Raw genomic sequence first — 16,904 nt, 5'->3', positions numbered from 1 at the left:
TCAACTGTGTCACATGCACTTAGTAAATAAACCATATTTAAAAACATTCTTCTTTAAAGCTATATTGTTATATATTGTACTCATTTGTGAGTAGTGCAGGGGTGTCCAAAGCACGGCCAGGGGGCCATAGTGGCCCTTTATGTATTTTTTAAAACACAAGAAAACAACGCCAACCACAACAAAGCAGTCATTTTATAAGAATAAAGTTAAATATTAGTTTAATATAGCATCACATAGTACTATGAGGAAAAAAAATATTCATTTTCTAATGCTAATCCTCATAACAGTTGCAGGGTATGCTGGAGCCTATCCCAGCTGTCTTCTGGCGAGACGCGGGGTACACCCTGAACTGGTGGCCAGTCAGCCAATCACAGGGCACATATAGACAAACAACCATTCACACTCACATTCATACCTATGGACAATTTGGAGTGGCTAATTAACCTACCTAGCATGTTTTTGGAATGTGGGAGGAAACCGGAGTAGCCGGAAAAGAAAACCCACGCATGCACGGGCAGAACATGCAAACTCCACACAGAGATGTCCGAGGGTGGAATCGAACTCCTGTCTCCTAGCTGTGTGGCCTGCGTGCTAACCACTTGTACAATGTGCAACCCAGACAAAAGTTATAATATTATAGGAGTAAAGTTGATGACAAAAATGTTGAAAAATACAAAAACTGAATAACAAGCAGTGGACAAAAAGTTTTCATTTCTGCTACGGCACGCTGGCATGGAATGAACTACTATGTCTGCTATGATATTTTCTGGTTATTATGTTCCATAACCCTCAGGATCTTTTATCATATATAATAACATTCATTCATTCTTCACCTCGCCCCTCAGTGAGGTCAGCTGGGATAGGCTCCACGACCCTAATGACCATAAATAGTACAAAGAATGGATGGATAATAATATATAATATTTGACCAGTAATTGTTGCTATTCCCTTGAGCAAGGCACCAGACCACCTTAGTCTCAGCTCACAGTTTCCCCCTCAGTCGACATCCGGTCTGGTTGTGGTGTACACAGCAGCCAAGTATCATAAACAAAAAGTCAAATACTAGTAGTATTAAATACATACAATATTACTAGTTGTAGTGTATTGGGATTTACAGTGTGGAGTGTAATAAAAGCAGCCATTCGTGGTGCTAATTAATGGAGGAGTGAACGAGTACATCGTGGCAGTCGCACAAACTTTATTTATTCATGTTTTGAGTGCATGATATAAGTACGCTCACCATGGGGGTCCCCTTTTAGGGTTGACTTATAATTGGGTTTAATGCAAGATGTTCATCATGTTGAATGTGGATCAGCTCTCAGGTTTAAGAACAGTAACTCCTGTCTGACTTTCACCATAATAATTGCAGTACAGTATAGAACTGGTTAGCAATAATTTGCCATTAAACGTTTGCACGGGTGTCTGTAAAAATCCAGATATGCATGCAGACTGGTAACATCTGATGGACATAACTCACTCATTCATCATTCTTCCTAAATGCCCTGCCCACCCCCCCCCCCCCCCCCAATTTATCATTAGATGTAACATGTATTTTACAAAAAATAAAAATTGTACATTAGTGATTTTGCCAATACGTTTCCTTGATGTCTGCATTATTTTTGTATGATGAAGCAACTAGTTATAGCAGTGGTTTCTTTCATTAGCAGCCCCCTGACCCCCAATGCAAGACTATGACACCCCTGTTGGAGAAGACGCGTTTTGATTAAACGATCCTTTTAGTCAGGCCCCAAAAACTTAAAAAAACACCCTACCATGCATCTTAAAAGGTAATCAATGATTGATGATGATGATGCAGTAACGATCAGAGTTGCTGATAGAAGGATTGACGACAAACGACAAATTCATGATGCTTTAAGAGTTGCCGACAAAGCAGGACTCAAGAAACCCTGGTCGTGGAAAAGTGGAATTATGTTCTGACTGAGTTGATGGAATCTCTATGATTTTATGTGTTGTTCCCAACATCGACGTCACCTCATTTTGGGAGCGGGCCTGGGTGGGCGATAGGGTTGGTTTGGACCGATGTACTTCATTGGAGTGTACGATGGCCTTTCAATGACTTGAAGGCCCAAATATGGTTGCAAGGCTGCAGGGACTCGCACAAATCCTTCCTGCGGTACAGAAAGACACAAATGTATTAGATATTATGTGAAACAATGGAACGATATGTTTGTGTTTTCCCCAAACAGTGCTCATGCAGTACTGTACAGAATGATGATACATTCATACGGCGTTAGGTTAGAGTATGTTCGCAATGTAATGGTTTTATTTCATTTGAACATGCATCAGATTACAATTGAGTGCATCCCATAATCAGTTCCCAGTTCCACATGTCCAAAAGGAGTAGGAAGAAGCAAAGCTTATTAAATCCTACCCCTCCATCTGGTACTTTTACAATCACTAACTGTTACATTTGTTCACTTCCTGCTTTCCTAATATAGTTTAATTTAATATTTTTTACTGAAAAAAAATAGTTCAGTTCCTGCTTTCCCAATATAGTTTAATAATTTTTTTTAACTTGAAAAAATTGTTCACTTCCTGCTTTCCTTATATAGTAAAAAAATATTTTTTTTACTTAAAAAAAATCTTTTTCATTCACTTCCTGCTTTCCTAATATAGTAAAAAAATATATTTTTTTTACTTAAAAAAAAATCTTTTTCGTTCACTTCCTGCTTTTCTAATATAGTTTAATTTTTTACTTAAAAAAATTGTTCACTTTCTGTTTTCCTAATATAGTTTAATTTTTTTTTGTCCCGTACCAAAGTACTCGGTGATATGAGCATCCAATGCCATAATGGGTACCACAGTAAGTGTCAATATAGTGATATATATAGCACATCATGACTGGTTCAAGACTCTTCATCCTTGTATTTAGCAAACATCAACTGCTTGTATTGTTTCTTGAATTGGCTCATCGTTGTGCATTGTTTGATTTCCTTACTCAATCCATTCCATAGTTTGATTCCATATACTGACTATGATGCTGCAAAGGAGAGAACCGGAAGGTCAGTCTCATTCTCCAGACGCCCATCAGCCGCAGTCTGTCACTTCACCACATTTATTGTTGGTTAATCACTTCCACTTTCTGATTGGATTGTCAGTATTATCTGTTTTGCTAACAAATATCTTATATGATCATCATTTCAGGAAGCCTTCTAAAGTAAAGCTTGGCTTACCTTGGTCTGGTGAGTCTCTAAGATGGCAATGATTGTTCTGGGGATGGCACATGCTGTAGCATTCACCTATAAAAAATAATAAACACACAGACACACCTCGAGGGTTTGATGTATGCTTTGTAAACAGCAACAGCAGGAATAAACACCAGTGTGCCTCTTCTTTGGTCTTACCGTGTGGGCGTACTGCAGGCTGCCATCCTCTCTCTCGTACAGGATGTTGAGTCGTCTGCTCTGGTAGTCGGTACAGTTGGAGCCGCTGGAAATCTGGCGTGCAAGACAGAAGAATGACTGCAAGAACACACATTGCACGTCATCTCAATGGAAGCCAACAAAATAATAACAATGACCTCTCCATAACTGTTCCTTCCAGGCATCCAGGCTTCGATGTCATATTTTCGGTAAGCTGGAAGACCCAACTCCTGCGTTGGCATGTCCAGCACTCTAGAAATAATATTTCCAAATTATAAAAAATTAAGCTAAAATGTGATAAATGATTGTTTCAGACCTGTAGTGCAGCTCCAATGCAGAAAACATCTCTTTTTGTAAAGACACAAACTCCTCCAGGAGCTTAGTGCTCTCCTCTCCTGTTTCATCTGCTGTCACTCCAAACATCTCAACCTAGATGCACAATTCATTCACATTTAATGGAGTATTGATATCACAAAATGATTCCTAGTGTACTATCTGGTACTGTGCTGGGGTCCACACTGACCTTATTGAAGTGATGGACTCTATAGAGGCCCCAGGTCTCTCGTCCCGTGTCGGTCTCTGCTCTGTAGCATGTACTACTACACACTGTCCTGCCGCAGAAAGCGACGCAGCAGATCAGCTAGTCAATTCGCTAACTGTAAGATGCTGGTTACCTGACAGGTAGCTCCTTGAAGTTAACTGCGTGATCCATGAAGTAGCCTGGTGAAAAAAGTATCACACAATGAGAATTTTAATTTTAATTTAATTTTATATTCCAAGTTATCGTACGATCATCAGACCTGCCACTCCAACTTCTCCAGTGCCAGCCAGGCTTAAGTTGGGAAACCGAGCTGGGTCCAGTGAGTAGACCTGAGAGCGATGGGCATTGGGCTGCATGCCACATCCCTCCTGGAGAAGCATGAAACATAACCACAAAACATTAGGAGGGGGGGGTGTGGGACATTGGCAGGTGAAGCACAATAAGGAAGCATTTTAGCATGAGCAGCAAAAAATAAAATATAAAATGATACTGCCAGAAAAGTCATCCCATTAAGTAGTTTGCAGTATTTTACAGCTTCACTGCATCTGAGAGAAATACATGTTGCTAATATACAATAAACAACTTCAGTTTTCACTATTAAAAACAGATAAATCTGATCTAGCCGATTTAAAAAAATCACTTTATATTTTGGTGTGTAATTTGGATAGCAGATCCAGTAAAGTATCCATTTTACACAATAATACACTGACTCACATTATAGTGTGGCCTTGAGGGAGGAATTTTAGATCTAGTGTAACTCTTCTATTAAATCTCATTAGATTGTAGCAGTGCAGCAAGGCTGAGGCTGGCATGACGGCTATTGTTTTTTTTCCACTTGCTGAAAATAAGACAAAAGATAGGTTAGCACAGTGTTTTTCAACCTTTTTTGAGCCACGGCACTTTTTTAGATTGGAAAAATCTTGTGGCAGACCACTAACCAAAAATGCGCCAGTTTTGCCAGTTTTTCGTCTGTCCAGTCTTGAAATTTAGTTTGAATCAAAAACGAACTTGGCTTAGTAGAGTGCCGATTGCTGGCCTCCATTTTTAAAACTGAAGAATGTCTGGATCTGCGTGTTACGTCATATCTGAGCATGCGCTGAAAGAAAGCACCCGGGATCAATTTAAACAGGAAAAGATCAAATTCAATCTTGCTAATATTCTATAATTAAACTCAGGACATGTTTTAAATATAGATATTTTTTAATAAAACTGCACTTGTGAATAAATAGAAGGGTTTAGATTCTGTTCCACAGGTGGCGCTAATGCACACGAAAGCTGCTTGCCAACCGCCAATAAACAACAGAAGAAGAAAAACACCCTGACAACTTTCCGTTTGAGCGGGCACAAAATACCTCAATCGGATTGGTTAAAGGAATATTCCATCCCCGTTCAAATCTTTCCGTTTCAGCAAATAAACCAAATGCAATTGGAATATATGGGTCCATGTATACTATTGACTATTGGCTATTAACATAATATTTGCAAATGATGATTAATAAATGCTAATTGTAAAAAGTGATATTGGGTAATTCCTCACGGCACACTTGACGGTTTCTCAAGGTACACTAGTGTGCCGCGGCACAGTGGTTGAAAATCACTGGGTTAGCACACAGGTTATGAAATGATAGAAAAATATAGTACTCACAAATACTGCTCCCTTCAGCATGTCAGGTACTACCATGGGAACAAAGCCCTGTTGGAGCAAAAAGAAATGAAATATCTTAAATCCCAAATATTTGGGGACACCCTGGAGTGGTCGGGCATCAGACATCACACCGACGGACATTTTAGAGAAAACCAACACACACGCCAATCAAACACCTCACTACTATTTGGTTTCATTTATGAGAATTATTCTAAAAATTTATTTCACCCCATAAAAAAAAGATTCATGCAGCTTACACGACGTTGCAGTGTGTCAAGTGCAAAGTTCTGGAGCGCAGTCTGAAGTCTGGCCCCCACTCCCCTCAGATAGTAGGACCTATGGCCTGAGACATGAGCTAGGTTTCTGCATGAGAGCAAAGGTTTTCATTAAAATGTGGATGGGGCGGAATTTGAAGGAATTTTCTTTCAAAATGGAAGGATTTCTATGTTTCTATGTTGAAAACTTACATCTTTAAATCTACAAAAACAACGGGCTCTGCTGTTAATTATCATAGAGCTTAAAAATTATGTTCTGAATGTATGGTGGATTTTCAAGTAGGAGCAACTACTTTGGGAATTTTGCCCATCACTCAAAATCCTCATGAGCACATTTATTTCCCTTTTCTGTGCATAATTACACAAAAAAAATGGGTAAACATGAGCTAGCTTACCATGCTATCATTGGGATACACATATTTTGACTATGAAGTTGCATGGTTTCATATACGTACATGCTGTGATCATGCATTAACACATACATTGATAACATTTAATAGTTGCAGTATCTTGTCGTATTTTGATGATTTAAAACACCACATATATATATATTGATACAACCTAACACGACACCTCGCTGACCGCTAGCCTCAGCGTCATTTACAGATGGAAGAGTGGATAGCTGGCTCTCAATATCGCTACAACAAGATCCTCATTTGCCGTCACCATTTTTTTTTACCTGAGGACCAGAGTACACGTCTTGTGCTGGAAGATACAGCCATCCCAATGAGAGCGGACATCTACGTGTTGTCGCTTCTGTTGTTGTTGACAAAACTACAAGTATGTGTATCAATGTGCTGTGAAAATAAGTTTCTGTAGTGTTTTAAATCATCAAAATACCGCAACTATTGAATATTATCATCAGTGTTAATGTTAATGCATGACCATGTGGTTCTTTTAGAGCAGGGGTCTCAAACATGCGGCCCGCGGGCCAAATGTGGCCCGCAGGACACTAGTTTGAGGCCCCCGCCTTGATATGAAAGTTTAATGTTAGCGCGGCCCGCACAAGTTTGATATGGATGCTGTATGGTATCATGTACCCAGAAAAAATTATTACGTTTCATGTTCATGTTAAAGGTTAAATAACTGTTAATATTTATCCTCCCTATCCGTGTGGAAGTGGTAAGTTTTGGGCTATTTAAGTTGAAAGGAAATAACTTGAAGGCTACCGTTTAGGTGGCTAGCTCTCTAGTTTGCGAGTTAGCATGTGTCTCAAGACCCTGCAGTTGCGCAATATGTTGTAAATAAAAAGAGTATAAATGTGACTATAGTCGTGTTTTGTCATGTCTACAGGGCTCTAATAATGCTTTGTTCATTTTAATCTGAAAAAAATTATTTGTCTACACACCAACTATATGTGGTTTCTTAAGTTTTTATTATTTGCCATTTTATAATTATTATTATATTTATTTATTATTGATTGATTTTCTTTATTCTTGATTTGTTTATTTATTTTTCATCTTATTTTGTGCAGAGAAATAAAAAGCAAGATATTTGAGAACAGTGGAATGTTTTATCAGAGCTTTTCTTGTAGAAAATCAGAACCAAAGCACTGAAAAAGTTTGTATATTTTTCTGTTTTTAATAAATGCATTTTTTTTTGGGAAAACCTGATGCGGCCCATCCTTGCCCAGACCCTAGCTCCAGTGGCCCCCGGGTAAATTGAGTTTGAGACCCCTGTTTTAGAGGGTCAAAATTGTTGTATCTCAATGACAGCATTGTAAGCTAGCTCAAATAAACTATTTCTAGTGTTATAATGCACAGAAAAAGGGAAAGTTCATGTTTCACATCAGGATTGTGAATGATTGATTAATTGTTTTTTAAGTGCAGTTCCCCTTTAAAGAGTGATTGTTACCTCTGTCTGATGAGACCCAACTCCTCCCCCAATTCAACATGGCCTCTGGGCTGGAAGTCAAATTCTTCAACAAAGAGATGACTTTTAAACACATATACTTCATGTGGAAACAGTAAATCATTTTTTTTCATTTGTTCCTGAGAGCTGTCTACAACACTAACCTGGTTTCTGTCCAACCAGCTCCACCACCCTCGCCTGGCTCTCATCTCCAATGGGCTGAGAAGGAAGTTTGAAATTTCGGTAAACATTGCAGTGACGACTTGAAACTGCATCATATGATATATGCACATGTACTGTATCTATCAAGTGGGTGAATTCTCACAACATCAGGGTGTGAAGTGTTGGGCAGACGGAGGGCTCGGCTATAGTGTTCCTCATCCAGCTCCGTCTCTCTGGGATACAGTTGGTTCAGTCGACTGCGGATGTCTCGACCTTTCAGCAGAGACTGGTTGTACTCTGGAAGCTGTGGGATGAAGAGAAGGAGCTCAAAATTGATACTATGATGTCCAGGATCATTGTCAAGTGTACAAAAGTTGGACTTACATTGGTTAGGGCTTTCTTTGTGTGCTTTGCCTAAGAATAGATGATTTTGTCAAATGGATGATTCAGTTTGACATCACTGACATCAAAATCAAAGTTGCAAGCGAGGTTGTGAAACCTAAGTTTATAAATTCAAATAAACGTATCTCATAAGAATGCAACAACACCAAATTTTACCGACCACTAAAGCTTTGACTATTCCACTGATTTGCTGCTTCTGATCTTCCAGCTCTGAGATTTCTGCTCTTATTGCCTGGAGTTGCTGCCACACACACGCCTGCAAAACACATTTTCAGGAAATTGTATTTCATTCTATTATTCTATCAATGTCCATTTTTAACAACAACCACACTTACAATTCGCCTGACGTCTTCGCCGCATAGCTCGCCCTTCCTATTTTCTACATTAGCTATGACTTTGTCTGCGTCTTCAACCACTCCTGTCATGTCCAGTTCCGGCTTGTTGCTATATCCTTCACGGACATGCTCATATAAACTGCTCCGATATTTATGACAAAAGCGACGAGGAACGACTAAACTCGTCTTCTTTGTAGAGTAATGGCGCATCACTGGCGCCAACACAAAAAACCTTTTCGTTGTAGCGCTTGTAAATAAGCACGTCGCCATGTTTGACATATGGTGTCGTGTTGCGTTCACGGGGTTGCTGTAATTACAAAGACTTTACAGAGATTGGGTGCTTACGACCACACATTTGCCAACGCATATTTATCATGTTTTGAAATATACTATGTAAACAATGACGTGCTTAAAAGATTATGACATAATTAGCTATTTACGGAAATAAAAGATGTTTCGTAGGTAATTTTCCGCTCTTGTGAAAATCGTTCTGTTTGAAACTACACGGACGTTGTACGGAAAGGCAGCACGACTCCGGAAGCAGAAATAATCTAATACATTAACGTTTCCTATGTACATTCTTTTGATATTTTGTATATATTTAAAATAATTATGATGTGCAGTGCAATGTTGTATACATAATATTTTAAAACATTTTAGGGCAAGAGTGGCAATATTAATAATTTAACAGTAGCGGAGAAAAAACGGAGCTGTAGTCACGAGCTAAAGGTCAGCCAATCAGGTGAAGGGAAACTAAGCACTGCGGTGATCTGGTTGAGACATGACAAGTGCGGCCGGCTGGACCTCAACTCAGCGCAAGATGGTGTTTTAGGCACACAGTGCCATGAAAGCCAAAGTGTTCCGCCATTGAGCCTCGTCCACGGGAACACGTGTCCGGGCGGAGTGACATCAAGCAGTTTGCGTTATGACCAGGAGCGGAATGCTAATGTTTGCTATGTCCGTTGCTGATGTTGCGAACGGGGCCGGATGAGCAGCGTGTAGTCTAACGCGTCTTCACCGCAGGCCGAACGAGTCTGTCGGCCGAGCCCGGAGCACCACAACACGGCAGGTGGGCACCAAGAAAGACAACGCAGTATTGTGAGAGAAAAAACCCCAAAATAAGCGAGTTTTCGGGTACAAACAAGCCCCTCTCTCTGCGACCTGCTTCACATTGAATATTTATGTTGAAGTGAGACACAACCGGCCTTCAAAGTGGAAACAAGAAGAAGAGCAAAGGTAGTGTTAGCGACAAACCAACTACTAACTTGACATCAACAGCTTTTAGTGTATTTAAAGTGTTATTAGGATTTATTGTCTTATATCTGACAGACCATCACTGTGCAGTATTCCTAACCTAAGCTACCATGAACTTTGACTAGCAAAACAATTGAATGAAAGATCCATGGTGATATAGTCTAGCCTGTGTGTGTTCCATTGCCCTTAGATGAATGCCGTGCGTGGGGGCACAGTGACATGGCGCCCCCAGCCATGGCAGGACGGGGACGGAGGAGGAGGAGAACCTCTGTCCGACAGCGACTCAGAAGAGGAGGACTTCCCAGATGACAGCACCACCCCGCTGGGGGACTACATCACTCATGGTGAGACCGTGGTTGCAAAGTAGTCCTGTTTTTAGGTCCAATACTTCTGTCAAGTATGCTTTGTGTGAATTGAGACCAAATCTGTATCTGATCCCCCTTTTGTGTCCCCTGCTCAGGTCTGAAGCAGCTTCTGGATGCTCAGCAGCTTTGTGACGTAACGCTACTTGTTGAGGGGAAGAAGTTCATGTGTCACAGGTATGCTTGTTTTTAATCGCCTTATCCTGTGCTCTCTTACTTATGTTAATATTTTAACAAATTTTAATTGTGAAACGATAATTAAAAAAAAAACACTACACTGCTTAGTTATTACTTTCACTTTTATAGGAGCAAATCCTTGAACATGCTTAATATGATAGCGCCATGCTATTGGTCCCAGCTGTCTTCGGGCAAGAGGCGGGGTCCACCCTGGACTGGTTGCCAGCCAATCACAGGGCACATATAGACAAACAACCATTCACACTGCGCGCTAACCACTTGACCGCCGTGCAGCCCCCGGTACCTCATGTTCCATTTTATTTGTTATTATTATTTATTTTGTTGTAAGTAACTCGATTAATTCCAAAATGAATTAGATTAATTCTAAAATAATTACAAACAACCATTCACACTCACATTCATACCTATGGACAATTTGGAGTGGCTAATTAACCTAGCATGTTTTTGGAATGTGGGAGGAAACCGGAGTACCCGAAAAAAAAAAACACGCATGCAAGGGGAGAACATGCAAACTCCACACAGAGATGGCCGAGGGTGGAATTGAACCCTGGTCTCCCAGCTGTGATGTCTGCGCGCTAACCACTCGACCGCCGTGCCACCAAGTGATTGAATGTAACCTGGAACACAGTAAACCGAAGACCACCAGCTGACTTTGTGACGTGTGATCGCCCTGTGATTGGCCGGTGACCAGTCCAAGGTGTATTTTGCCTGTCTGGGATTCGCACCCTTGCTGGTACCGGCACTCCGGGCCCGGCTTGAACAGGAGAGTTCGCCTTATTCAATGAATAACTTGACAACTTCACAAGCCGACATCTTTCCCGCTTCTTCCTCGTCTGTTTAGGGTGCTGCTGGCAGCCGTGAGCCCGTACTTCCGGGCCATGTTCACGAGTCCTCTAGTGGAGTCTCGCCTCACTGAGATCCGACTGGAAGAAGTGACACCATCTGTCATGGAGACCATCATCCAGTTTGTGTACACCGGCGAGGCTGGGCTCTCTCTGGAAACTGCTGAGGATCTATTTGTGGCCGCCAATCGCCTTCAGGTCATGCCTCTACAGGACCTGTGCTCCAGGTGACCTCACGTGTGGTTCCACTTCTATTCATTTGCATATTCATATTCTCTTCCCTGCTTCGACCAATCCTCCGCAGGTTTCTGTTTGAGCACCTCTCGGTGGACAACTGCCTGGGGATGTACTCGCTAGCTCGATCCCACCACGACCAGCTGCTCCTGCGCGCCTCCCTCAGGCTGGTGGCCCAACACTTTCCACAGGTGTCCCGTCATAAGGACTTCCTCCTGCTGGATCACGGAACCCTAGGAAGCCTCCTGAGCTCTGACCGCTTGGGGGTGGACTCTGAGGCGGAGGTCTACGACGCCGCTCGGCGATGGGCCGAGCACAAACCGTTGGACCGTTACGCCCACATGCCAACTCTGCTTCACCACCTGCGTCCAGGGCTCCTGTCCCAGGAGGAGAGTCGGAGACTGAACCAGGAGCTGGGTCCCGCTGCAGCTGGTGAGGGTCTCGGCGGGCCTCTGCGTCCGAGGGAGGGTATGTTTGAGAAGAAAATCGTGTGCGTGGACCTGTCGCCGAGAGAAGATGAGAATTTAGTCGCCCGAGACTACACCGTGGACTGCTTTGATCCGCGGACCGGGAAGTGGGAGAAGCTGGCGGCCTTGGACTCACTGGTGAGTCCTGGCTGCACGGCTGTAGGCGACAGACTGTTTGTGGCTGGAGGGATTCTGGGGACAGGCTCGGTGTCTGCTGCTGTCCACGAATACGACACCGTTCTGAATCGCTGGCTGGAGCGTCCGTCCATGGGCCTGCCCCGGTGCATGCTGGGCCTGCTGGGCTGTGGCGACTTGCTCTACGCTTTAGGGGGCAGCAATCGATCTGCGCTTTTGGACTCGAGTGAGATGCTGGAGCTGGCAACGCTTAAGTGGGCGCCGGGTCCTCGCTTACCAGTCCCCCTGCGTGCGTTTGCCTGTGCAGCTCTACGGGGGCGACTCTACCTTTTAGGTGGAACCACGCTGGAACAAAACCGTGCCGTGGTCCACTCCGGGGTCCTTATCTATCACACCCTTACAGACTGCTGGACTCGTGTGGCTCTGGACTCCGGCGCCACCTGCCTTGCTGGAGGTGTAGCAGTGCGAGGAGGGGTCTGTGCCATCGGGGGTTACATAAGGGACACCACTAAGTTCCTAGACGGAAACTACACTAATCTGGAGACTTTAGATGCTACTGGCCGGGTGCTGTTTTTCCGGGAAGGCAGGGCATTTGGCGTGGAGCGGGAGGTGACCGGGGGAGGGGTGACGGTCTCCGCAGAACAGCGCGGGGGTTCAGGCGGGGGCAGCGACAGAGCTCCGAGCCCCGTGGTTTTCCCAGGCCTGCCGCGGCGGATCGCAGCCGGGGGCGTGGCTCGGTGGAAACGGAGGATTTATGTTTTGGGCGGGGAAAATGGCGCCCGATTTTATGACAGCGTCTACTGCTGGAAACCTGGCTGGCGCAGCTGGGTGCAAAGACGCGAGAAACTCCCCGGAGACACGGGCGGGGTCAGCCAGTTTGGGTGCACCACTCTCAAGTTCCCCAAGAAACACATCCTGTCCAGACTGAGGAGAGCCAAAGAAAGCTGCGTTCTGGACGAGTAGTGGGAACGGAACCGTAGAGATGAGCTTCACTTTGGGAACGCCACTCCACCTTAGATGCAGAAACATGTTAGGTTTATTCCAATGGATCAAGATGGAGGTCTGAATTTATTCCGATGCGCCTGAATGTACCATCACCTCTTGTAGCTCTCAGCACTGAAGTCATTGGATAGAAGCTTTTCTTTTGTTAGTTTAGTTGACATACAGAAACTTGAACCTTCTACTATTTTGTTGCGAGCCATTGAGAAACTTGAATAGCTAGTTGCAAACTTTTGACTGTACTGATGATACACAATATGAGTTTGAAGTTTTTATATACAGTACGAACAAACAACACTTCAAAGTATTAAAGCTGCTGTATGTCACAGATAGTAGGGTGCTAACTTTAAAATATACTGCAAATCCTGCCCTCTCGCTGCTTTGACTATGTAAACTATACTATATGTAACACGTCAACTCATGACAGCGATTTGACAAACAAAGCAGCTAATGTTGGGTTATACATTTAAGAACAGCTACAGTAACAACATCGCTTCTCTGGTACTGCTTGTGTGTGATAGCCGTTGAGCCGACCAGTTATCTTATTCAGGCTAAACAGCAGTTTACTCTCATTTTTATTGAGTTTAATTGTGAAAAATTTAGCCTTTTTTTGTTCAGTGTGTCTTTTAAACCACTATAACATTTTAGCCAGTGATGGTGGGGAAAAAAAAAATATATAGGCTAATCCTCAGCGGGTGACATACGGCAGCTTTAATGGTTCTTAATTTATTCCAGTCCTCCATGATATAAACTGTGCCCACATTTTATGGTCCCAACTGGTTCATTCAGAATACAGGACCTGTGATGGTGAATGATGTGAAGTATTTCTTTTGTAATTTATTTTTTCAGGTTTGAGTGTTGAATTTTGTTTTTATTATAGAGTAAGCATAGGATTTGAATACAGTATAAATAACTGCAACTGGCCCCGTGTGGCAATGTCACACCCGTTATCCAACAAGTGTAGTTATTTGGTTCAAATAGACTAATCAATCGCATTAGCTGGCTTGATTACTACCAGTTAAGACTTGCATTGCTTAAATGGAACCTTCATAGTAAAATTCAGTATGTGTGTAAAATCTTCATATGGTCGTAAATGTGTGATCTGTTGAAAATCTTCAAGAAGATACCAGACATAATGAGACATAATGTGTGTTTATGAATTTTTCAAGCTTAGGACATTTGAATGTAAACTGGTTACTTCTAATTACATCATTATTTGTCACCAGGCTTTTGTTGTTTTTGGCTACAGGGGACATAGGTGCAGTAGGATTGGAAACACAATTGGTGAAATGTGAAATATTGTTAAGCCTCAAAGTAGTCATACTGTGACCACACTCTTCAGCTGGAAATAGCACGTGAAAATAGCAAAAGACGTCAACATAAGTGGTAAGACCGTTTTGACAAAACTATTCATTTTAATGCAGGCATATACTCTGGTGTGGAAAAAGTCTTTGCCCCTTTTCTTATTTTTTTTTTTTTTTTGCATGTTTGTCACTCAAATGTTTCACATGAATCATTTAAATGTTAGTTAATGACAACACAACTAAACACAATGCGTTTTTGTGTTTTATTGTTTTATTTATTGTGTTAAACGATGCTAAAGTTTCAGATAAGGCTTTCGCATTTGGAAGTGAGCCCTGAAAGAAGTAAGGGAAAGATACATTTGTTTTCAATTCCTAACGCGGCAGGCACACAAGTGGTTGGAGTGGCCGATTCCCTTCCAGCAAAAGAATATATTAATCTGTCAACAGCATTTCACACCGGACTGTTTTGTCAACATGGGCCAGTATGTTAAAAGTGGACATTTTAAAAATTTAGCTGTTTATCAACTCCGATAAAGTTGGGTTCTGCAGCTATCGGCACAACACTGGAAGTTCTCCTGAGCATTTGGGAGTGTGACCAACCACTGTGGAGTGGGCGTGCTTGGAGGCGGGCCGTGAGTGGAATAAATTAAAACTGACCGTTTTTGCGGGAAGCATAAAATTCAAAGAAATCCAGCTGGAATAGGTGCCAATTCTGGAAAATCTAGAAAGATCTAGACAGTAAGTCTTCCGGGTCCTGAAGCAGCAACACAGCCCCAGGCCATCGCACTACCACCACTATATTTTACTGTTGGTATGATGTTCTTTTTCTGAAGTGCAGTGTTACTTTCATGCCAGTGGGACACAAACCTACCAAAAAGCTCAACCTTTCAGTATTTTTCCAAAGGTTTTGGGGATCCTTGGATGTTTGGCAAATTAAGATGATCGTTAATGTTTTTTGTTCAGCAGTGGTTTTTGTCTTGGAGGTCTGTAATGCAGGCCATTTTTACCCAGCGTCTTTCTTATTGTGAAGTCATGCACACTGACCTTAACTGAGTCAAGTGAGGCTTGTAGTTCTTTGGGCGTTGTGGGGTCTTTTGTGACTTCTTGGATGAGTCGTCTCTGCGCTCTTGGAGTAATTTTAGTTGGCCATCCACCCCTGAGAAGGTTCACCAATGTTCCATGTTTTTGCCATTACAATTTTTTTGCCAGACAATTAGTCTGTTATGTTGTTAATAATTTTAACTTATTCACACAGGGCCTTGTAGGTCTGGATTTTTTTTTCTTCATAGAAAAGGGGAAAATGCATTTTGTGTGTAGTTGTGTTGTCATTGACTAATTTTAAAATTTGACAGACATGCAAAAAACAAAACAAAACCTGGAAGTGGGTAAACACGTTTTCTCACCACTGTATATACTAAAAGTTGAGTGAAATCCTCTACTAGAACATCTAGGAATGGAGTCTGCATGTTCTCGCATGCTTGCATGGGGTTCCTCTGGTTTCCTCCCAACGCTTAAAAAGCATAAGTGACTGACTGCTCACCAGTCCAGGGTGTACCCAGCTTTTCACCCGCTCAACTGTGAACCTGAATAGGATGGAAAATGGAAGCATAGAATAATCACGATCATGTGATTTGCTATGATTCATTAGGATGGTGCAAAAGATTGTTTATATATTTAACACAACCTTTTAAAAATGTTAAAATGCCACTTTCTCTGGTCCTTTCCAGCCAAATGATAGAGTAGATACAGCCATTAAAAAGCAGTTACAGTAACTCAAATGAAATTACAATATTTACATTTACTTGCAACATTAGGTACAAATCTATGAAGTATTGTGTTAGTTACCTGTCAATCAAAACTGAGCATTACTTTTGGTAAGGCAAAGGTTTTAAAGCTCGTCCCAGATGGTACAGGTAACAAAAACGTGGGTAGTGTATTTACTCGCAGTGTAGCTGAAGGATTTTTTTAAAGCAGAATTGTAGAGCCATGCCCTTTTACTATTTTTATTAATAGGAAATTTAGGCCGGAATTTTTCACCTTTACACTTGCAGTGTGATGTGTGTGTGGTTCAACTATGGACTTATTCATAATTGAATTGAAATGTGTACAGGTAAGGGCCAGAAAATTAGAATATTTTCATAAACTTGATTTATTTCAGTCATTGTGTTCAAAAGGTATAACTTTTACATTATATTTAATCATTGCACACAGACTGATGCATTTCAAATGTTTATTTCTTTAATTTTGATGATTATAGGTGGCAACAAATGAAAATCCGAAATTCCGTGGGTCAGAAAATTAGAATATTGTGAAAGGGTTCAATTTTGAAGACACCTGGTGTCCTGCAAAGGGCTTTAAATGGTCTCTCAGTCCAGTTCTGAAGCTTACACAAACATGGGGAAGACTTCAGATTTGACAGCTGTCCAAAAGGCAACCATTGACACATTGCACAAGGAGGGCAAGACTCAAAAGGTTATTGCTGAAAAGGTTGGCTGTTCTCAAACCTCTGTGTCCA

General features: G+C 41.9%; 2 protein-coding genes across 4 annotated transcripts; one reads left to right on the top strand and one right to left on the bottom strand.

Annotated features, from left to right (window-relative positions):
• Nucleotides 1-1,528: 1,528 nt before the first annotated feature.
• sars2 (seryl-tRNA synthetase 2, mitochondrial) lies at nucleotides 1,529-8,916 on the bottom strand. The gene is made up of 16 exons (XM_058079226.1): nucleotides 8,595-8,916; nucleotides 8,420-8,515; nucleotides 8,242-8,271; nucleotides 8,021-8,161; nucleotides 7,860-7,914; nucleotides 7,699-7,762; nucleotides 5,827-5,932; nucleotides 5,570-5,617; nucleotides 4,184-4,292; nucleotides 4,058-4,103; nucleotides 3,907-3,994; nucleotides 3,700-3,812; nucleotides 3,542-3,635; nucleotides 3,366-3,458; nucleotides 3,195-3,260; nucleotides 1,529-2,129 (listed from the first exon to the last, which is right to left on the bottom strand). The coding sequence occupies exons 1-16, from the start codon at nucleotides 8,871-8,873 to the stop codon at nucleotides 1,989-1,991; spliced, it is 1,569 nt and encodes a 522-aa protein (XP_057935209.1). The 5' UTR covers nucleotides 8,874-8,916; the 3' UTR covers nucleotides 1,529-1,988.
• A 409-nt stretch (nucleotides 8,917-9,325) lies between these two features.
• Nucleotides 9,326-16,470, top strand: si:dkey-260j18.2 (uncharacterized protein LOC325231 homolog). 3 transcript variants are annotated; one of them, XM_058079222.1, is made up of 6 exons: nucleotides 9,326-9,663; nucleotides 9,785-9,830; nucleotides 10,039-10,192; nucleotides 10,309-10,387; nucleotides 11,250-11,477; nucleotides 11,555-16,469. In XM_058079222.1, exons 3-6 carry the CDS (start codon nucleotides 10,039-10,041, stop codon nucleotides 13,047-13,049), a joined length of 1,956 nt encoding a protein of 651 aa, XP_057935205.1. In that variant the 5' UTR covers nucleotides 9,326-9,663; nucleotides 9,785-9,830; the 3' UTR covers nucleotides 13,050-16,469. The 3 variants fall into 3 exon arrangements, with proteins under 3 accessions (XP_057935205.1, XP_057935206.1, XP_057935204.1); XM_058079223.1 differs by lacking the exon at nucleotides 9,785-9,830 and having other exon boundaries at nucleotides 11,555-16,470; XM_058079221.1 differs by having other exon boundaries at nucleotides 9,326-9,830; nucleotides 11,555-16,468.
• Nucleotides 16,471-16,904: the final 434 nt, after the last annotated feature.

The sequence above is a fragment of the Doryrhamphus excisus genome, chromosome 8, assembly GCF_030265055.1.
Source record: "Doryrhamphus excisus isolate RoL2022-K1 chromosome 8, RoL_Dexc_1.0, whole genome shotgun sequence".
Classification (NCBI taxonomy): domain Eukaryota; kingdom Metazoa; phylum Chordata; class Actinopteri; order Syngnathiformes; family Syngnathidae; genus Doryrhamphus; species Doryrhamphus excisus.
The sequence above is the reverse complement of the archived record's forward strand: the minus strand, read 5'-3'. Positions and strand labels throughout refer to the sequence as shown.